Source organism: Trichosurus vulpecula, chromosome 1, assembly GCF_011100635.1.
Source record: "Trichosurus vulpecula isolate mTriVul1 chromosome 1, mTriVul1.pri, whole genome shotgun sequence".
NCBI lineage: Eukaryota > Metazoa > Chordata > Mammalia > Diprotodontia > Phalangeridae > Trichosurus > Trichosurus vulpecula.
Window position 1 is genome coordinate 253354001 of NC_050573.1, and position 24100 is coordinate 253378100.

General features: G+C 35.4%; 1 protein-coding gene across 2 annotated transcripts in view; it reads right to left on the reverse strand.

Annotated features, from left to right (window-relative positions):
- Positions 1-263: 263 nt before the first annotated feature.
- LOC118848515 (desmocollin-3-like) overlaps positions 264-24100 on the reverse strand; it is a 68732-nt gene continuing 44895 nt past the window's right edge. Inside the window, exons 12-17 of one of the 2 annotated variants that reach the window (XM_036757438.1) lie at positions 19227-19451; positions 16614-16838; positions 15080-15204; positions 2358-2639; positions 898-943; positions 729-819 (exon numbers count right to left, since the gene is read on the reverse strand). In XM_036757438.1, coding sequence (XP_036613333.1) covers positions 908-943; positions 2358-2639; positions 15080-15204; positions 16614-16838; positions 19227-19451 — 893 coding nt within the window. In that variant the 3' untranslated portion in view covers positions 729-819; positions 898-907. Of the gene's footprint in view, positions 820-897; positions 944-2357; positions 2640-15079; positions 15205-16613; positions 16839-19226; positions 19452-24100 lie in introns of both variants that reach the window. The other variant, XM_036757430.1, reaches the window with a different exon arrangement.

Sequence of the window (24100 nt, forward strand, 5' to 3'; positions counted from 1 at the left end):
ACTCTTTTTTTATTGCTGTTTTAAGGTAATGGGCATAAAAGTCTTTCCCCCTATACCTCCCTCCCTCTTCTTTCCCTCCTTCTTTCTCTTTTCTCTCTCTCCCTCTCCTCTCTCCCTTCCTTCCACTCCACTCTCTCTCATCCCTCTACATGATCAAGGCACATCATCTGGCAAAAGTTCCAAGTATTGTCTTATTATATTTAAATGGTTTGAAATTCTTAGAGTCTACAAGACTGTTGGCAAGGAAATCACTTGGTATGCTGTCAAAGAACCATCAAAAAAGTTTTAATGGAAAAATATTTTTGCTTTTTAGGATGAGGGAAGGAGGGAAGTAAAAGTATACAAATGAATACAGAACTTTTAATCTTTATAATGGAGCCTTAGAAATAGTCATTTGTCTACCCCCAAAATAAAAAAAAGAAAATTTCATTTTGCCATGTGTTGGCCCCTTGGAAGAGGTAAATAGACTTGCAGGAAAAAAATGTGAGGGTGAGTAAGTAAATCCTCCCTTTAAAATGAAGAAAAGATCACCCTCATCATAGGCATCAAATTTAATTTTTTTGTTCTTTTTGGAGCCCTCCAAACTGTCTGGAAAAAGGTGCAGAACTATCAGCAACACATTTATCTCTTCATGCATGTTTGTGCTAATGTAGCAAATTTGGGTTCCAGATGATCTAAAAATTCAAGCCCTTCTTCTTCATGGCGCTCGCTGCAACACCCTACAGAACCAGCCGCGGAGCCTCTTCCTTCATAGTTATATGTAAGAACATAGTCTTGAGCATTGGTGTTGTCTTCATTCTGGTTGCAGAGATTCAACTTCTACAAAGTAAGAAAACACATTTTATTATTTTTAAAGAGGCACCTAAATAGATGAATATAAAAATTATTTTTATTTACCTTTGATTGCTTAATTTTTAAGCAGAGTGTGTCCTCTAATGGATTCCTACACACAAAAAATGTACATGGTTGGCCTGTATCATAAGCATACTATAAAATCAACATTTAGCAGATCTATAGCAATCATGCAGTTAGAAGGCTGTGCACAAATGTGTTCTTCATAATCATGTTTCCATCAGGAAATTACAACTAAAAGCAGTTATTTGCTCATGAAATGGAGGTAGAACCAGGACTCAGATCTTTGCAGTTTTGGTTCAATACATTTGTAAACAATCTAGAGCTACATCTTAGGACATCAAAATCAAGTTCCCCCAAACAATAGCAACAATGGAAAGTTTCCACATAGTTCAAATAAAATTTCATGAGAAACACAAAATGAAGTTCATTTGAAGGTTAGACATTTCAAAAAGAAGTCTCCATCTAGATCCTCCTGTTCTTTGTCTTCCAAATTTCCTTGTCCCTAATTGGTACTGATCTGTACAACTTTTGTTGCAAAGTGCTGTTCTTCCCACCCAGCCCCCAGAAGCTTTCTCAAAGAGTAAGCTTCCATGTACATTGTATTGAACCAAAGAACCACAGAAAAATGGTTCCACTATCCTACCTTCCTTCCAATTTGAGTGTAGAGTTACCTTATGACATGAAAACCAGAATCACAAAAAAAAAAACAGGCCTAGACACAATGATAAGTCATAAGTCCTTCCTATCTGAGGTAAAGATCCAAAAAGATTAAAGACTTTGAAATATATATATGAATAAAGATGCTAAAAGCATTGGAAATCTTGGAGAGAGAAAAAAGTGGTTAGAATATCTGTTCTTTTTTCATTCTTTGTTCAACCTGCAAAGCCCTATACTGGTGTCATGAACTTATTGGGAGGGAATACAGACAGTAAGACATGCAGATTTAAGGAGTTTCTGAATTTTAAACATGTGGGTTTTTTCCTAAGTTCTACTAGATTAAGTAAATTTGTACAGTGAAACCCTTAAATGATAGAAAAGAGTTTTAATGGGTGGCATCAGACATGCTAATGGTACTGAAGGGTTACATATTAAGTAAAATGTAATGGATAAAATAAAATCTGTTTCTGAGTAAACATAAATTAAGAATACACTGAAAATATGGAATAACTGTTCCTAAAAAATATAAATTTAGTTTTGCCTATTATTATGAATCTCCTGTTCAGTACCTATATGTATATGTACATGCATATGCATGTGTGTATATGCATATATTATACATATATGTGTATATGTGTGTATAGAGTGTCTATATATAGTGTGTCACTATATATATATATATATACACACTATATATAGTGTGTCTATATATAGATCTAGAGATACATACATACACATAGATATATAGATATAGACATCTATATATCTATATATACACAGTCATATACATTCTCAAAAACTGTATATACAAACATTACAGCCTGGAGACTACTCAGAAAACTTACTTCACCAAGACGTGGTTGAGTATAATTATGCCACTCAGAGTATGTATATCTGCAGGTATCAACTTCAACTTGTCCTCCACATCTGCCTGAATCCAGGGTATTGGGTCCTCCTCGACAGGATTCCAGAGTCTGATGGCCTCCTCGACAGGATTCCAAGGTCTGATGTCCTTTCATCATTTCAAAGCATTCCTGGCCCCCATTTTTAATTCCTGATCCCAATGTGCCACAATACCCTTGGCCATTACCATTCAGCATCTGTGTAGCAAATCCATTTGTGGAACACTGAAAGAAAATAAAACCATTTATGTCATGTGATCAAGGAATGCAAAGTATGATGATAGATAAAAAGGAATTATATTCATTTGCAATAATATTTAGGTAATTAAACTTTGCTATTTGTATACTAGTATGTGTTATGGAATGAAATTTGTTGCACAGCAGGTCTGTCCTTAGCATCATTTCAATAAACATTAATCATATATTATAGTAAGAATTAGGGATACAGTGATAAAAAATGACAGTCTGTACTTCCAAGAAGTTTGCATTCTGCTGTAGGGAGTGGTGGGAGTATATATTATGCAACATGTATGCAGATAAATAGAATACAAGCTAGCACATGACAGGGTCAAAGGAACAGTCTAGTCAAAGTACTTCACAAAAATTGGAAAAGGAAGAGAACTTTTTCATATGGGAAGAATGGAAGGGTAGGAGTAAGAAGTGGCACCTAAACTGAGAAATAAGAAGAGCTAAGCATCCTAAAGGGGGGGGGCAGCTAGGTGGTACAGTGGATAGAGTGCTAAGCCTAGAGTCAGGAAGACCCCTCTTCATGAGTGCAGATCTGGCTTCAGACTCTTACTAGTTGTTGTGAGCCTGGGTAAGTCATTCAACCTTGTTTGCTTCAGTTTCCTCACCTGTAAAATGAGCTAGAGAAAATAGTAAACCACACCAATATCTTTGCCAAGAAAGCCCTGAACAGGGCCATAAAGAGTCAGATACAACTGAAACAACCAAAGAACAATCTCCTTAAATGATCTCACTCTGTCCTATCTCAGATTGTGCTCTCCATCATCCTCATTCTATCACTTATTTTCTATCTCTTCTTGTCAATGGGCTCATTCCCTATGGCCTATTAACAGGTCCATATATTCCCTATCCTGAAAAAGCCCTCACTTGATCTTTCTATCCCCACTATCATTCCAAATCACTTGTGCCCTTTGTGGCTAAACTAAAAGATCTTAGAAAGAAGAAAATTTAACGAGTTTAAAAATAGAGATGAACCAACAGGAAAAACAGGTGCAACAGAAGGAAACATGGCCCCCCAGATCTAGTAAATAAGTGCAGGCATCTATGAAGAAATACTTCAAAATAAAGGAAAATGATCCAACACTTGATGAGACAAACTTGTGGAATTTGAGAATATAGAACCACAACATGCTATTCCTGGGTCTCCCAGAAGAACAAGACAAAAAAAAAAAAAACCCAAAACTTAACGCTATGATGAAGGAAATAATAGAAGAGCACTTCCCAGAATTTCTAAACAGAAGAAAATGAAATTCCAATTGAAAGAATCCATAGGTCACCTGTAGAAAAAAATCCCAAGGCTGCAAAATCCATCAATATAATTGTTAAATTTGAAAATTCGATTCAGAATCAAGTTTTGTAAGGCATCAAGGTGTGGTAGCAATTTAGATTTGAAGATCCTTCCCACCCATTAATAGGCCATGTGACCTGCTTACATCACAGGAAGCCTAAGTCACGTGTGATGGGAGGAGCTTCCTGACAGGAAAAGGAAGTTCTGTCACAGGAAATGCAGAGAGACAGAGAGAGAGCAGTTGTGGCTGCTAATGGCCGTCATGACAGAGCTGAACAGGCTGACTTAGCTGTACTGTGTGGCTGCTAATGGCCGTCATGACAGAGCTGAACAGGCTGACTTAGCTGTACTGTGAATTTGATTATTTTGTGGGAAGGCCCCAGCAGGGGGTGGAAGAGGTTTTGGGATGGCAAAGCTCCATTTTGTGATATTGTGTAATGAATGTTTTACTGCTCTAATAGATTGGATAAATAGCTTGTGGGATATGGTCCTCTGGTGTCTGAATCAATGGTTTACTTCTTCTACCTTCAATGTGGAGAGTCTCATATACTTTGCAATACAAAACTACATAGGCATTTTGACAATTATCATTTACATTGTTATTAGTGCCTTACTGGTACACAAGGATAAAACTTTTAAATAAAAAGGAAAGGACATTTAAATAACACAAGACTACTCTGCACACACTAGAAAAAGGAGAAGGTAATGGAATAATGTGTTCCAAAGAGCAATGGAGCTCAGGATAAATACAATTATTTCAGTTGTATCTGACTCTCTGTGGCCCCATTTAGGAGTCAGTGCAAATCAGAGCTTAACCTTACAAGACAAAAGATGGTCATTCAATAAGAAGCATTTGAAACACTTTTAGAAAGAACGACAACTAAAGATATCATATGTTTCTCACATACCCCAAACAATAGAAATGTAAAAGTGAATAAATGTAACAAGCAAGGATAGCAACAGAGTGACAATGGAAAGACAAGTAAAAGATTTCTTTCCAAATGTACACAAAGAGACAGGGATATAGGTGGAAATCTGGTAGAGGAGGTAGAAAGTGAATATTATGGGTAGAACCTGAAGACACCCTGCCTACAGGAGAATGTTTCTTTTGAGGGACTATAACATGAGAGGTACATAAAAGGAAGGGAGAAAAGCTGGTGGGTAGAAGGAGTGAATGATGTGCCCATGTCAAATCACGTGCTAGCAATGAGGGGAAAGTGAACTCTGTGGTTTCAGAAAGAGAAGAGTCTACAGGGCAGTGGGTGAAGAGGAGGGAGGAAAGATTAAAAAGGGGTGAGAAATGAAGGAGGGCTTACGTTAAAGGTAGGAAGGCGTTCCACTGATGAATGCTTCCATGAATGAAAACAAATGATTGGTGAAGAAAAATGAAGACTTTACACAGGATAAGGCCTGGGGGATTTGATGTTTGAAATGTCAACTTATCCTAGAAGGGGGAGACAGAACCCCAAAGGCCAATTGGCACCTGGAGGAGTCAACACCAGGAGGATGTTTCCAGGCAAATGTAGAAAAAAAGAAGTTTAACAATAGAAGATACAGATCAGTGTTGTAATGCATAGTCAGAGATGTGGTAGGGAAGCGACTCTATCATGAGGCAGTGTCCTCTCTGACATCTACAATACAATTATTGCACCATGGGGCAAGCCCTACCAGGCAGTAGCAGACAGCACCTAGAAAGGAGCCTAGAATGGATACCTTAGAAGCTTCGATTGCATGAAGAATATAGACAAAATAGGAAGACCAGAGTGGTCATAAATCAGAGAATGAGGGTCTAGGGCAGGCCTGTACAACCTGCAGCCTCCTGACAAAGGATTTCCAGCAGCCTGCAAAAAATATGGAGGATGTTTTCCTCTACATTTTCTACTGGCCACCCAAAGTCCTTTGGTGGGCCACAGGTTGTGCAGAACTGCTCTAGAGTAAACAGAAAGAGAAAAGAAGGAGCAATCCTTTTTGGAAAGGGGATCAAAAAATGAAATTTCAAAACTAAGAAACAGGACCAGCTGAATGGTTGGAGAAAGGTAAATCTATTTGACTGAAAGGAAAAAAGAGGAAGAAGAAATATTTATCACAGAAAAGCAGGAGGTAACTAACAAACCATACCTTAAAGAGGAGTATCAAATAAGAAGAAAGGGAGGGAAAGAGAATCAATGGGAACAGGACCACCTTAAAAAAAATTGAAATAAAGTAACTGAAGGAAAATAATACTCTGTCTACAACAGAAGAGGAAATTGAAAATGAAAAGCTTGTGCACAGACAACATTAATGCATCTGGGATAAGAGGGAAGTGGTTGGAGGTGAGAAATATTTGTATCAAATGTTTCTGATAAAGATTTGGTATCCAAGATATAGGAACAATTAAGAAATATGTATAAGGCTGATAGCCATTCCCTGATAAATGGTCAAAAGATATGAACAATCAGTTATCGAAAAATGCAAAGTATTCATAACCATATGAAAGGATGCTCCAAGTCACTAATAATAAGAGAAATGCAAATCAAAACAACCCAGAGGTTTCATCTCATTCCTTGAAAATGAGCAAAAAAGACCAAAAGGAAATGGCAGGGGTTGTGTAAGAATAAGTATATTAATACATTGTTGGTGGAACTGTGAAATGGTACAAACATTCTGGAAAACAATTTGGAATTATGCAAAGTGAATAAAATGTCAATACCCTTTGAACCAGAGTCTCTCTTACTTAACTTATCCCCCAAGAAAGCCAACGAAAAGAAAAATTCTCATATACTAAAAAATATTTATGGCAGCACTTTTTGTGATACCTAAGAATTGGAAACAAAGTACATATTCATCAATTAGGAAATGACTAAACAAATTGTGGTTCATAAATTAATGAAATATTACTATGCTATAGGAATTGATGTGTGTGATGAATACCAAAAAGCAAGGAATGAGCTACACGAACTGATGCAGAGTGAAGTAAGGAGAGCCAAGAAAACAATATACATAGTAACTACAATAAATTGGAAAGAACAATGATATTCCCTCAGATCAAAAGTAAATGTAACAAAATTCTAAAGATCAAGCAGGACTCAAATGAAGAGATAAGAGACGATATTGCCTTGGTGGAGGTAGGAGGTCCAAAAGTATTACATGGTGCAAATGTTTTCAGACTTTTTCAATGTATTGACAAGTTATTTTGACTTTTCCCACCTCTCCAAAATTATCATCTGTCATACGGGATGAGGGGTGGAGATACACAGGCTATTGTGGTGATATGAGAAACAGAAAATATCAGTGAAAGCTTATTTGAAAAAAGTGAGATTTTGGTGGTACTACTTTCACATTTTTTTTTCTACAGTTATAAATCTCATTATGAAAATCTCCCTGGAGCTGCCAAGTTGATTTAGTGTAGTAAGATTTGAAAATAATGATCAACAATAGTGGTGTGCTGGGAAATGTCAAATAACCAGCTCTCCAGAAAAAAAATAATGCAAGATACTTTTGCATTATTACCATTTTCTCCATTAAAGATTTAGACAATTAACAAAACAATAAATTAAGCCCTATTATAGCATTGATTGATTTCTGAGTTATGACTTTTTTGAAAATTTAACAATTTGCAATTCACACTGAAAATTTAGCCATTGGTAGCCTGGTTCAAACTGATTCTAGCACACCCCTGAATCATATACACAACCTACCTTATTGTCAAATGAAATGGATGCTAAGCATAGATCTTGTCTATTACCTCCTATTTTTTTTCATTAGTCTCTCTTCTCCCAGAGGGTTCATATATTTGATAGTTACATGATTCACCTCATGCAGATGACAAATATTTCTATATTTTCCTCCCTAACCACTTACCCAAGGCCTAGTTTGTTATCTTCAAGTAGACATTTGTTGCTCTGTCACTTTAAATTCTGCACATCTAAAACTCAAGCTGCTACCTTTTTCTGCTGTGGGAAAAATTGTTGTATTTGTTTTAAAAAGAGCATTAATGTTTTACTTACTTTTTGCTTTAATTCGTTTCCTGGGATAAATTGTAATTGTAAATCTCCTTTTCTCTATCTACTTGCTTTTGTTTATGTTATCCTCTTCCATGGGTTCAATTGATCACTTCATGAGACACTGAGGGGTAGTGAATAAGCCACTGAAGACTTGGGTTCAAATCTCAACTCAGCCACTAGCTGTGTGATGTTGGGCAAGTCATTTTCTCATTTGTAAAATCAGAGGTTTGGACTTAATGGACTCTAAGGTCCCTCACAGCTCTAACTCTATACTGTTGTATTCAAATGACTCCAAAATCTATATATTAAGCCCATTCTCTTCAATTCCAGCTTCACATCTCCTTTTTCCTGGTGGCGATTTCTACATGGATATCACAACGAACACTAAATTCATTTCTCAATCTGAACATCACGTTTTTCAGCTAAATCTGACTCTCAATCCAAATTTCACTATTCTCTAGAGAGTACCACCATTTTTCCAGTTACCCATGCTCAAAATCTATGGTTATTCTTTGAGTTTTCCTTCTCCCATATCCTATAAATCCAATCAATTGCCCAGTCTCATTGATTGTAACTCCATACCATCTCATATTCTTCTCCTTTCTTTCCCCTTACAATGCTACCACTCTAATTTAGACCCTAATCTTCTCTTGTATTGAGATGAGGCTCCTGATTAGTCTCTACTCCCTCTTGTCTCACCCTTTTCTAATTTATCCATTCAAGTGCCAACCTAATTTTACCAAAAGTCAATACACTGCTGAAAAAACGTTAGTGACTCCCTATGGTCAATAAGACAAGAGCCAATCTGCATGGCCTGGCATTTTAGGCTGTTACAGCCAAGTGGAATATGAACACATATAAAATATCTATATAAATATACCTATTTATATATGATGTATAAATTATAAAATTATATCTTATATAACATATAAATCTGTACAAGTACACGCATATATACATATACATGTACATACACATATATATGTATACGTATATGTGCGCACACACATGCACGCATACTCATACATATCCCCCAAACCCAACATTCTTCCATAAGGACTGGCCCACATGCCTGGATTCATTCCCCGCTCACCAGGACCTTTCAGAATAGCCAACTTCCTCCAAAGTTCAGCTTAGATGCCACTTCTTCCCTGAAGTCTTTCCTGAACTCTTGAACAAAAGATCTTTTATTTCTCAAATGTTCCCATATCACTTTGTCAGGAGCTCTCATTTTCTTATACAATAGTTTAAAACAGTATTTGTGAGAAATGTATTGAACCATTCTGAGGTGTTTCATTTCCTTAAATATTTTTATTTCATATTCGACTTTGAAATATTTCTAAAGCTACTAGTTAATCTTGATTTGGAACTTTAAAACTATAAAAGAGCTATAACTTCGTCAGTGTGCATATGCCCTTCACACCTTAGTAGATAGTCTCTAAGAGTTACTATGCCTAAAAAAAAAAAAAACCTTGTGACTAATTCTGATAGTAAGTGTCTCAAAACTTAGGCTCCTACATGATGCATGTTTTTGTCACTAGTCCCAGATACTTTTCAGCTTTGTAGGCCTGTGCATTCTTGGAGTCTGCAAGTATAGCCTTCCAAAGCTTGACCTCCCCTCCATGTCATGATGAGCTACTAGGTCAGGATTTTAGGGGAGGAATTAAACAGGAATATTAGCTATTTTAAGAGGTTTTTAAAGTCTAATTGAATGGGAAAACAGCACGCTTTCTTAGGTGGACACACCTAGAACGGATCTAGCTTATAGTAACTAACACATAGAGAAGCTAAGATACTATTGTTTTATATGTTGGCTGCATATACCAGTTAAACACGAGCATAGAAGAAGAAAAAAAAACATCTTTCATTCTGGCCAAGCCTACTATATAAATGTAATGACAAAGATACTCCACAACTTAATTCTCCACTTTCTTTCAGTGATTAAAAAAAACATTCAATTAAGTACGAAATCTTGGGGAGCCTCTTTGAGCCCCTTCCTTCATTTAACTTTCAGACCTCCATCAATCACCAAGACATGTCAGTTCTTTGAAACTTCTCACATCTGTGTCCAACCTCTTGTAAAATCCCACTGACACCAGAAAGGGAAAGCAATTGGCTGAAGACAGATTAAAGGGCAGAAATACTCAACTCTGATTTTGTTTCTGTGTCCTCTACCAAGGAGAATGATTAGGACACTGAGTTGGGACTAAAAGAGGCACAGGGTTTTCAACTGAAGATTAGTTGTAGATACATAACACAGGCAGAGCCACAATGATGGAGAAAAGGCAGGGACTCACTTGAGTTCTCTCCTAAACTCCTCCAAATACCTTTAAATAATTCTTCAAAAGAAATCCTAGAGGAACAGAACACACAAAAGGATGGAATGAAACACTTTTCTAGCCCAAGACAACTTAAAAGGTCAGCAGAAAAGGTCTGTTGCACCAGGGTGAGAGTGGATTGCAGACCAACACAGACTGGGCCCCAGGAAACCAGGAGCAGGCCGTGGAGGTGACCAGCAGTGCTGGTTTCTGGACCTCTCAACCTGCAGATGGTAAGGGGTTAAGACAATTGGTTAAAAGGAGATTACAGGGGTCCCTCTGCCGGCAGGGAGCAAGACTCTGCTGAATTGTCCATACTTAGATCTAGGTCACAGTCCTAGGTATCAGCCCCAAGGCAAAGACGAGCACTTGGATACCACAGCTTGCTGCCACAGGGGAGCCTGGAACTGGTCACAGTTCCAGGGTGGAAAAGAGTGCTTGTGATTGCTCACAGACTAGTACACAGTGCAGGAGAGTAATAAACACACCTCTCCCTGGAGCATACCAGCTTGGGAGAACCAAAAACATATAGGTCCCCAGAATTACCTCTAAAAACAACTACACAACAAAATCCAAATCTTGGGACAATACCCCCTCCACTCTGGAAGCAGAGCCCCACTTTAGCATAGAATTAAAAGTAAAAAAAAAGGCTAGAAAATAAGCAAACAGCAGAAAAAGATCCTGATTATAGAAAATTACTATAGTGACAGGAAAGATCAAAAGAGAAACTCAGAAGAAGATAAAATCAAGACTCCTATATCCACACCCTCAAAGAAAAATATGAATTGGCCCTAAGCCATGGAAGAGCTCAAAAAAGGATTTTAAAAAGCAAGCAAGAGAGGTATAGGAAAAGTTGTTAAGAGTAATGAGAGTTATGCAAAAAAAATCATGAAAAAACAGTCAATAGCTTGGTCAACAAAGCACACAAAAAATACTGAAGAAAACAACACTTTAAGAAACAGAACAGGCCAAATCTAAAAGAGGCACAAAATCAAATGAAGAAAAGAATGCCTTGAAAAGCAGAATTGGCCAAATAGCAAAGGAGGTATAAAAGCTGACTGAAGAAAATAATGCCTCAAAAATTAGAATTGAGCAAGCAGAAACTAATGCCTTTATGAGACATCAAGAAACAATAAAACAAAATCAAAAGAATGAGAAAAATAGAAGAGAATGCGAAATATCTCATTGGAAAAACAACTGAGCTGGAAAATAGATCCAAACGAGACAATTTAAAAATTACCAGACTACCTGAAAGTCATGATCAGAAAAAAAAAAAAAGAGCCTAGACATTGTCTTTCAAGAAATTATCAAAGAAAGCTACCCTGATAAGGGTAAAATGGAAATTGAAAGAATATATTGATCACCTCCTCAAAGAAATCTCAAAATGAAAACTCCCAGGAATATTTCTGCCAAATTCCAGAGTTCCCAGGTCAAGGAGAAAATACTGCAAGCACCCAAAAAGAAACAATTCAAATATGGAGCCACAGTCAGGATAACACAAGATTTAGCAGCTTCCAAGTTAAAGGATAGGAGGACTTGGATTATGACATTCCAGAGGGGCAAAAGAGCTAGGATTACAACCAAGAATCAACAACCCAAAAAAACTGAGTATAATCCTTTAGGGGAAAAAATTGATATTCAGTGAAAAAAAGGACTTTCAAACATTCCTGATGAATAGACAAGAGCTGAATAGTAAATTTGACTTTCAAATGCAAGACTCAAAAGAAGCATAAAAAGGCAAACAGGAAAGAGAAAGCATAAGAGACCCGATCAGGTTAAATTGTTTACATTCCTACATGGGAAAATAATACCTGAAACTCATAAAACCTATTTTCATTATTAGGTCAGTTAGAAGGAGTATATATAGATGGAAAACACAACTGGGATTTGAATATGATGAGATGATTATCTAAAAAAATAAGATTAAATTAAGGGGTGAGAAAGAACAATGCACTGGGAGAAGGGGAAAGGGAGAGGTAGAATGGAGTAAATTATCTGGTACAAAAGAGATTTTACAGTGGAGGGGAAGATAGGAGAAAGGGGAGGGGAGCTCATGAACTATACTCTCATCTATACTCAACATACACACTCAGTTGGGTATAGAAATCTATCTTACCATACAGGAAAGTAGGAGGGGAAGGGGATAATAGAAAGGGGGGTTAACAGAAGGGAGGGAAGATTGGAGAAGGTAAAAGTCAGAAACAAAACACTTTTGAGAATAGACAGGTTGAAAGGAGAGAGTAGAATAAACAGGGGGGAAATAGGATGGAGGGAAATACATAGTTGGTAATCATTACTGTGGAAAAAAATTTACAGCAACTTTCTCTGATAAAGACTTAATTTCTTAAATATGTAGACAACTAAGTCAAATTTATAGAAATAAGATCTATTCCTCAATTGACAAATGGTCAAACAATATGAACAGACAGTTTTCAGACAAAGTAATCAAAGCTATCTATAGTCATATGAAAAAATTCTCTAAATCACTATTGATTAGAGAAATGCAAATTAAAACAACTCTGAGCTACCACCACATACCTATCATATTGACTAATATGAAAGAAAAGGAAAATGACAAATGTTGAAGGGGGTGTGGAAAAACTAATACATTAATGCACTGTTGGTAAAGTTGAATTCAACCATTCTGGAGAACAGTTTGGAAATATGCCCAAAAGGCTATAAAACCACGCACATTCTTTGACTTAGCAATACCACTACTAGGTGTGTATTCCAAAGAGATTTATAAAAAAAGAAAAAGAAAAGGACTTATATGTATAAAAATGTTTATAGCATCTCTTTTTGTGGTGGCAAAGAATTGGAAATTGAGAGGATGTCCATCAATTGGGGAATGGCTGAACAAGTTGTATATGATTGTAATTGAAAACTATTGTGCTATAAGAAATGACAATGAGGATGCTCTCAGAAAAACCTGGAAAGATTTACATGAACTGATGCAAAGTGAAATGAGCAGAACCAGGAGAACATTGTACAAAGTAACGCAATATTGTATAATGATCTACTGTGAATAACTTAGCTATTCTCAGCAATACAATGATCCAAGACAGTTCTGAAGGACTTAAAATGAAAGGTGTTGGCCCTCTCCAGAGAAAGAACTGGTGGTGCCTGAATGCTGATGAAAGATACTTTTTCTTTATTTTCTTTATTTTTCTTGGTTTTTTTTTGTCTGTGTTTTCTTTTACAGCATGGCTTACACGGAAATGGGTTTTGCATGACTACACATATAAAACTTACATAAAATTGCTTGGCAAATTTAATTGATAAACATTGTGTGTGTTCTAGCTAATCCACCTACCAGTCATTCCTCCCTCCCTCTCCAAGGCCTCCCTATTCCCTGAGACACAATAATATTGAAATTAGGCCAATTAATAACCCTACAATGGCCTCTAAGAGTTCAATTGAAAGGAAGAATCAATGGATGGGGCAAATTCCATTACTGTCTTATTTTAAGAAATTGCCACAGCCATCCCAACCTTCAGCACCACCACCTTTATCATTCAGCAGCTATCAACATCGAGGCAAGACCCTGTACCAGCAAAAAGATAATGGCTCACTAAATTCTCCAGTGATATATAGCATTTTTTATAAAAAAAGCATTTTTCATTTAGTATGTACATTGTTTTTAGATATAATACTATTGTAAACTTAATAGATTACAGTATTGTATAAACATAACTTTTATATGCCCAGGGAAAGCAAAAAATTCATGTGACTTGCGTTATTGTGATAATTGCTTTGTTGTGGGTGGTCTGGAACCAAACTCTCAATATCTGCAAGGTATGCCTATCCACAATTCCACCTTCCTTCATTGAACTCTCTGCACACTCATTCTCCCTATAGCAGCATTCATTGCTGCATATTGGCATTCATTAATTTCATGATGATACAACCTGTATCTCTCCAAGTAAGTTTTAAAATCCGTGAAAGCAGAAAGCATTTCTCATGTTTCTTTGTGCCCCCAAAAAACATGTAGTAGTGTCCTGATCATATAGTAGTTATTCAATAAATATATATATTAAATTATATAACAATTTATCAAGTAAAAATAAGAGGTGCTTTGAATCCTGTAAGGAAATAAGGCTAGATACTCACATGTACCCCATCTCCTATCATGTATTGTTAAGGAATTTGGGAAGGGTTCTCCTATGTTTAAAGAGAAGGGTGAAAAGACTTAAAAGACATTTGCAGGATAAATGAACGATAAAGAATTTAATTTTCCCGGCAAATCCTTTCTGTCAGTAGAATGAACAAAATAAATTGTGTTTTTTTTTAATAGAAACGTATTATTATCTGGTCAACAATCAGACAAAACATGTTCAGGTCTTTTATCTAAAATGCTATTTTTGCTTAGGAAGACACAATCTCAGGTAGTAGGTTTATAATCATAAGCATGGAAAATTTCCCTCAAAATTACCTTATAGCCTATTATGTATGTATGTTTTATATAGCTATATGTTGCTTTCCCTCCTACATGGTAAGCTCCTTGACAGCAAAGACTATTTTAACCCTAAACTTTGTTATCTTAGGGCCTAGCATATAGTATTTAATAAATACTTACTGATTAATTGATTACAGTAGAAAACTAATTAGTAATGTTCCTTAACTATGCCACTGCAACTATGTCCAAATTTAATGCTATCATCAACAAATGCCTTCTGAATATTCTTGTGTTATCTGACAAGGCACGTAATGCTATTAAAAAAAAATTTTGCTGACATGAAAATTGTTTTACGTGTAGAAGCAAAGCCTTACATAATAAAAATGACAATCCATTCATGATTAAATATTTGTTCCTAAAAGCACATTACTTACTACTCTGTCATCTCCAGGAGCTTCTGTGTTTGATATAATTAAATTTTGCTGAGCCATATCATCAGGAAAAGGTTTTTTCACTTTTGAGGGATTCCAAATTCCACAGACTAAGGTGAATAAGACACCTAGGTGAAGAATAGAATCATTTGAGTTTAATATGCAAAACAAGAAGTACTGGGTCATGTATAGTGATCATTTGCTCAGCTGATTATTTTAGATCCTTGGATCAATTCTTCCTTTACCTACTTATGGATTTATTTACAATTGAAGAATATCAGCAAGTATGCTTTAAGTGGTTTCTTTTGACCACTCCAAATTGACCAAACCCAAGTTAAATTAGGTTTCAAAATCAGTAGTCCAATCTGTTTTTACATAAATTTAACTATTCTCTAATAGAACCAGAGTCTAATATAACCCCCACAAGAAAAAGGATATAAACTTAAGGCAGCATATAAAATTTACACACTTCACAATATATCTATTTAGGGAAGAGATTTTTCCCCCCAAATATCCTACTGAATACAAAAAGTATAAATTATTCCTAAGAATACAAGGCAAAGAAATATCATTCTGAACTGAATAAATGTTCTCAATCAGTATCTTGATGAAAGACTGCATCATTTCTCCACTGTTAAAGATTTAAATTCTATGTTAAATTTTTATGTGGCTGCAAAATACAGAAGGGTCAAGTTATACATTTCAATTAATACATGGTATCCCTAAAGTTTTAATGCATTTTAAAGCTTTAATAGCATAAATACGCACTAAGATTTTAGAGATCCTGTATATATGTAATATATACTCACAAATTAAAAGGAACTTGTAATTGCTTTTTCATGTAGTCCTACTCTGATGCCTCCTTGTGGAGTTAGGTAAAACTAGGTTCTCAAAGAATAGGAAAATAGAGCTTAATCTCTGATAGATTCTACTATTCTGGAGAGTCTTCAAGTAGAGACCTGACAATGGTCTGAGTTCTGCACTCTGAAGAACAACCTAGCTAAGTAGGAAGCAGCTTATCACCAAATAAGCTGACTGCTTAGTGATAAATTTTTGGGCTATAGCAACCAGTGAAACAAAGAAAAACAAATTATATTTATGCATATGTGTATGCATCTCCAAATATAGAACTCAATATAAGTAAAGCTAAAGTGATAACATTTTTGAGAGCTTTAACTATGATGGTGATTTTCACACCGGTTCCTAAATATTAATATACAAGATATTTACTTTAAAATGGTACAGTAGAAAGAGGAGGAACCTTGCAGTTAGAAGCCCTGGACTGAGTCCTCAGCTCTACCACCTGCTAGGAGCCTGACCTTTAGAAAGTCACCATTTCTATAAGGCCCAGATTCATCATTGATAAAAATGCTGGTGATGACACTTAGAGTATGGTATCTCCCTCACAGGGTTGCTGTGAGGAAGATAATTTGTTAAAAAATAATTTGTAAAAGCCCTATATTATGATAGTATGTCATTGTCACAGAATCTCTGGGAACATAATCATTACTATGTTCAACTAAACAGAAAGACTTACAAAATAGTAATGCTACACCCAGTAATATGGCAAGGATGGCCCATGTGCCCAGTCTCGTGTCTCCATATGATCTCTCAGATTTACATTGTTCTGGATGTGCACAATCGCAGAGATTAACACGCATCATCTTTGTTGATGACATTCCGTGTCTATCACTCACAGTTATAGGTATGGAATATTTTCCAAATTGAGCATTATTCTGATATGAAAGACGTGCAGATGTATCTGAAAGAAAATAAAAAGCAAAGTATTATCAACTCTAAGTTACATTTGCTGTTGCTCATCCTCTTATCACTATATTTTTCATCACAATTGTCTATAATCACACTCCTGTTGAGCTATGTGTCATCATTCAATGACTTTTATGCAGTGCTTAACCTATATAAGTGATTTTCCTGGGCAATGAGGTATAGAGAGGAAAACAAGGCACAGTCTCTGCCTACAGGGAGTTTATACTCTAAGAAGAGAAATGAAACAAAGGCAAAAATAACAATAATACAAGATAAAGTATACAAAATACATAGAAAAGGCACAAATTAGCTTTAGGAGAAATTCAAAGAACTTCTGGCCAGTAGTAGGTCACAAAAAAATTCCATGGAGGAAATGGTAATTGAGCTGGGCCATTCAAGACATATAGTTTTTCCAATATGTAAACATTAGGGATGGGGAAGGGAAGTGAGAGAAGTGTACTGGAGGCATAAAGGATTTGATGAACCTAGAATGGAGGTAGAAAATGAGAGGAGAAGTGATTCATACATTTGCCCAGAAAGACTATGTGAAAGGGTTGTCTGAGATAAGTCTAAAAAGGTAGACTGGAACTAGATTACAAAAATGCCTATGATAAAACACTGAGGAGTTTAGTCATTATTGGTTAGGTAATTGAGAACCATTGAATGTTTCTAAGCAAAAGAATGACATGATAAAAACTATTTTAGTTAGAGTTCCACAATTGCTTAAATTGTCAAAATATAACTATCTTTACCTCTAGCTGCAGATAACTGCAAATGAAACCATCTTATTTGTACTGACCAGCATATTTTTCTATAGATTATCTCTGTGAAAATCTACTAAGCCCAAAATACCAACATTTCACCAGTATTTGTCTCCTAGAACAATCAGTAGTTTTCAGCAGGTTTAGAGAAATTAACTAAAATACTGAGTACCTTTCATCTTTTGAAAGTAAGCCACTAAAAATTGCATAAGTTGCTATTATACTCACATATTATGGCAACATACTTTACTTTTCTAAATAACTTAATACTAGAAGAAATGACTATACTTCTGAGCTTCATCATTCAAGACTTCATTCTCACATGAATACATGCAGACGTGCACATATGTCAGTTTGTGTGTTTTTCAATATGTAGAATAGTTGATATTAGCAGGGCTAGTTGTGATGTTGAAAACTCTGGTTTTATGCATTTAGAGAAATATAGCATCATAACTTTTGTTATCATCAATTACTATCAAGAGTTTCACTCTAGGTTATTTACTCATTCATTGCCTATAACTAAAAGATTTACAGCTTTCCATGAAATAGCTTTGCGATATTTTGTATAACTTAAAAACAAATCATCAGAACATAATTTAAATATAATTCCTGGTTTTGTACTACTGATAATGGTTTTGGAGATAGGCTGACATAGAATGACAACATTAAACAAGCAAAATAAAGTGGTTTACTACATTGGAAAAGTGATTAACACCTAATACTTGCAACTGGTTAAGTTCTAAAAGAACTGGAGGTTCAGACAGAAACTATTGCAAAGATTTTAGCTGTGGTTGATATCCTGAGAGAAATCAAAGGATTTTAGCATTAGCATGGACTTAGGAGGTTATCAAGTCCCGATATCTGGATAGGAAAATCTTCCACAGAATCCTTGACAAGCACTAAGTCAAGCCTTCAAATCACTAGTGCCAGGAAATTTCCCAAGGCAGCCCATTCTACTTTAAGACAGCTCATATTTTTAGGAAGTTTTCCCTGGCATTTAACAAAAATTAGCCATGGAAACTTCTACCCATTGCTTCTCATTTTGTTCTCTGAGGCCAAGGGTGGGGTGGAGAACAAGTCTAATTTCTCTTTCATATAACAGCACTTCAAACACCAAAACCAGAACTCATCTGTCCCCCTCCAGCCTATCCTTTTCATACCCTTTCTATTACTGCTGAGACAACCAACTTTATCTCAGCACACACCTTGATGTCAGCCTTGATTCCCCATTCAAAGTCATACTCAACCCATTATTAAATCTTGTGATTTCTACCTTCATAACATCTCTCCTATACATCCTGTTACTTTTACTCATACAGCCAAAACCCTGGTACAGAACTTCATCATCTCTTACGATAACCATTGCAATGTCCCTCTGGTTGATTTTGCTGCCTCAAGTCTTTCCCTACCTCAACCTATTCTTCTGCTCAGAAGCCCAAGTTTAGTTCTGAACATCTATCCATCCATCTCTGTCTCTGTCTGTCTGTCCCTCTGTCTGTCTCTCCCCCTCCCATATGTTTCCTGAGAGCAGAGTCTGTGTTGTATCTATCTTTGTACCCCATGTTCTTAGAATAAATACATCAGGCTTCTAGTATGCATGAAATTGAATTGAGATCATGTACCATTCAATCTGGTGATTGTCCATATTTTCTGGATTTCAGGAGAACTGGGTCCTATTTTGAAATCAAATGGAGGCCCATTCATGGGATCATCAGGATCAACAGCAACAACTGTTGTGTGCCCCATCTTTGGTTTGCAAAGTACTATATTCTCTTGATGGATGACTGGAGCATTGTCATTCACATCTTCAAGGATAATTCCAAGGGTACCAGTACATGTTTTACCATCTAGGAAAATTGGAGGAAATTTCAATGTAAGTTTTTACTTTTTTATTCATTCCTGGTAGTAATCAGATGCAATTTTAAATCTTGATCACCTAGAATCTTAAACCTTTTATTCCATCTGGGAGCTTATATCCCTCCCCCCTCCTACTCTCAATTTTATATTATGCAGCTTTTTGTGTCTCTACAATCGGAGTAACAAGACTTTATGAAAAGAAACAAAGACTTAGATGATAATGCAGTAAATACATTAGTTATATAAACTTAAAATATACCAATTTAGTTGACCACTATCCTAAGCCACTTTAACTTTTACCTCTGGAGTAGTTACTTTCTGGTTAAAAGTGGCGAGGAAACTAGCAAAGAGATTATAGCAATATATCCCAAGGATCATATACTATAACCAGGTAGAATTTATACCAGGAATGAAGGACTGGTTCAATATTAGGAAAACCATCAGCATAATTGACCATATTAATAACAAAACCAACAGAAATCGTATGATTGTCTCAACAGATGCAGAAAAAGTATTTGACAAAATACAATACCCATTCCTATTAAAAACACAAGATAACCTAGGAATAAATTGAGCTCACCTTACAATGATAAGTAATATTTATCTAAAAGCATCAGCAAGCATTACCTGCAATGGGGATAAACTAGAAGCCTTCTTAGTAAAATCAGGGGTGAAGCAAGGATGCCCATTATTATTCACTAATGTACTAGAAATACTAGCTATAGCAATAGGGGAAGAAAAAGAAATAGAAGGAATTAGAAGAGGCAATGAGGAAACAAAACTATCATTCTTTGCAAAATGATATGATGGCATACTTAGAGACTCCTAAGGAATCAACTAAAGAACTACTTGAAATAATTAACAACTTCAGCAGATTTTCAGGACACAAAACAAACCCACTCAAATCATCAGCATTTCTATATATTACCTACAGAGTCCGGAAGCAAGAAATAGAAAGAGAAATTCCATCTAAAATAACTATAGACAATATAAAATACCTGGGAGGCTACCTGCCAAGACAAACCCAAAAACCATATGAACATAATTACAAAACATTTATTATACAAATCAAGTCAGATCTAAGCATTTGGGGAAAAAAATAATTGTTCGGGGGTAGACCAAGACAATATAATAAAAATAACAATTCTGTCTAAATTAATCTACTTATTCAGTGCCATACCAATCAAACTACCTAAAAAGATATTTTATAGAGCTAGAAAAAAAAAACAAAATTCATCTGGAAGAACAAAAAGTCCAGAGTATCAAGGGAATCGATTTTAAAAAATGTTAAGGAAGGTGGCTTAGCAATAACAGATCTCAAACTGTATTATAAAGTGGTAATTATTGAAACAAGCTGGTACTGGCTAAGAAAGAGTGGTGAATGAGTGGAATAGATTAGGTACACAATACCTAATAGTAAATGACCATAGTAATCTAGTGTTTGATAAATCCAAAGATTCAAACTATTGGGACAAAAACTCATTATTTGACAAAAACTTCTGGAAAAACTGGAAAAGAATATGGCAGAAACCAGGTATAGACCAACATCTCACACCATATACCAAGTTAAAGTTAAAATGTGTACATGATTTAGACATAAAGGATGATACCATAAGCAAATTAGGAGAGCATGGAATTGTTACCTATCAGATCTATAGATAAAGGAAGGATTCAAGACCAATCAAAATAGAGAGAGCATTACAAAATATAAAATGGATCATTTTGATTATACAAAATTTAAAAGTTTTTGCACAAACAAAACCAATGCAACCAAAATTAGAAGTAAAGCAGAAAACTGGGAGGAAACTTTTTACAGCAAGTATCTCTGATGAAAGGACTTCTCAAATAAGTAGAGAACTGAGTCAGATTTAAGAGAATATAAGCCACTGCCCAGTTCATAAATATTCAAAGTTTTTAGACAAAGAAAACAAAGCTCTCTATAGTCATATTTAGAAATACTCTAAACCAGTATCAGAGAAATGTAAATTAAAACGACTCTGAGGTACCACCTCACACATCTTTCAGATTGCCTCATATGACAGAAAATGAAAATGATAGATGTTGATGGGGATATGGAAAACTGAGACACATGCACTATTAGTGAAGTTGTAAACTGATCTAATCATTATAGAGGACTATGCCCAAAGGACTTTTTGATCCACCAATACCACTCCTAGGTCTATATTGCAAAGACATCAAAAAAGGGAAAAGGATTTATTTGTACAAAAATATTTATAGCAGTTCTTTTCTTGGTAGCTAAGAATTAGAAATTGAGGGGATGCCCATCAATTTTGGGAATGGCTGAACAAGTTGTGGTATATGATTGTAATGGAATATTATTGTGCTATAAGAAATGACAAGCAGGATGATTTCAAAAACACCTGGAAAGACATGTACATGAACTGATACAAAGTGAAGTGATCAGAACCAGGAAAAAAAATGTATATAGTAGCAGCATTATTGTACAATGAAGAACTATGAATGGCTTGGCTATTTTCAGCAAGACAAGGATCCAAGACCATCCCAAGGGATTCATGATGAAAAATGCAGTTCACCTCCAGAGAAATAACTGATGTTGTCTGAATACATTCTGAAGCATACTACTTCTCTCTCTTTCTTCTTTTTTTTTTTCCTTCTTTCTTTCTTTTTGAGTCTTCTTGCACAAAATGACTAATATGTAAATGTTTTACATGATTGTGCACGTATAACCTGTATCAGATTGTTCACCCTATCAGGAAGGGGGGGTATAGAATTTGGAACTCAAAACTTTTTTTAAAAAATGAATGTAAAAATTGTTTTTATATGGAATTGGGAGAAAATATTTTTAAAAGAGTTTTGAAGAAATACAAGCAAATTTGGGGAATTAGAGGCAATGCCTCAATATTTCAAAATTCTCGTTTGAGCCTACCCATATCCTCCCCCCAAAAACCTCCTTTTGTCAGAACTTATTAATTAAAGATAATACTGATGATTCTTATTTTGAGCATTTTCTTCTGTTTTGTCCATTTCTACAAACATTGTTAATAGGCACTTAAATGATCAACAGGAAGCCCCATGGCCAGAAGTTGCCCTGGATAAGTGATTTTGAAGAATAGTCTATAGCTGACCATCACCCTGAATATGTGAAACCTCGGGATAATAACAACCTGAAACAGTCTGCAAAGTAGTTAACAAACTACTATGAATACTATATTCTCTCTTCATCTTGCTAGTCTACTGAGATACAAACTGCTTCCAGATATTGTATGAAAGATACATTCATATATTAATTCCTTTCATGGGAAGGGAGAAGTACAGTATAAAAACCAAGGATAAGTTTTCAATAATGTCAGGGATGGGAGTAGGAGAGGAAAAAAGGAGAAGATGGCATAGCTTCTATGGTGAAGTCATAGCTTTGGAAATAATAAATGGCTTAGAGTTATGTCTCCTTATTTCCTTTTATCTATTTTAATATAATACATGTAAAATCATTTATAAAATGTGATGGTTGACTATAAAACATGTCAGGATATGCATTATTATCAACACTTTTAAATGTGGGAGAATGTACATTTAAACTGTAACATTCTTTTATTTTCAGTAGATAGCAAGTTGGTAGAGGGTGTTTCCCCACTCTGAAGTTCATGATACCAATGAAGTCACCTAGTTGCTATCTCTATTCAACAAGTTAGTGGAACATCTGCTAAGAAACATGAGCAAATATTCTCATTTTGTATCTTTAGTTTAACTAAATCTTTTATCCATAATCATGAGACGGAACATTCTAAAGTAGTGTTTCTTAACATAGGTCTACAGAACCATAGGTAGATTTCAAGGTGGTGGGGGGAGGAGGGCGGGGGAACTTGGACTTGGATCAGAAAAAAACTATATCTTTATTTTCACTGGCCATCGGTTTTCTTTGTAACCCTTTGCCTTTTATTTTGTGCATTTAAAAACATTATTCTAAGAAGGGGTCCACCAGCTTCACCATATTAGCAATGGAAGTCTATGACACACAAAAAGGTTAAGGATCTCCATTGTGCTGAAACCACCCAGTAAACAATTACGTGCAAAGCATTACATAGGAAAGTAGATAGCAATCTTCTTACTATCTTATCTGAAAAGTGTATGTTATACCAGAAAGAAGATGTCCTTGCAAACTTAGTTCACCGGTCAAAGTACAGGGAGAAAAAATACTATAAGCTTTTAAAATAAAGCTAATTAGAAAGGAGAAAACTTTTTTAAGCTAAAAAATTCCTGTTTTTATTTTAAAAAGAAGTGACTTTTTAAATCAATAAATCAATTAACATTTATCTAGCACCTACTATGTGCAAAGGCACCGTGCTAAGCACTGAGGATACAGAAAGCAGCAAAAGACAGTGCCTACCATGAGAGAGCGTACAATCTAATAAGGGAGACAACATGTAAACAAATATATACAAAGCAAGAACACTAAAATCTAAAATTTTAGTAAAATTCATATTTTTTCATCTTTTATCCAATATAATTGTTTATATAGTGTTTATTTTTAAATAACCTCACTATAAACATATAAAATGTTTCATTTGGGGGGAGGATGATAATTTTTAGAAGGGTCAGAAAAAAAACAAATGGATTACATATTCATTTTAGAAAATAAAAGCTAGAAAAAGGAATCAAG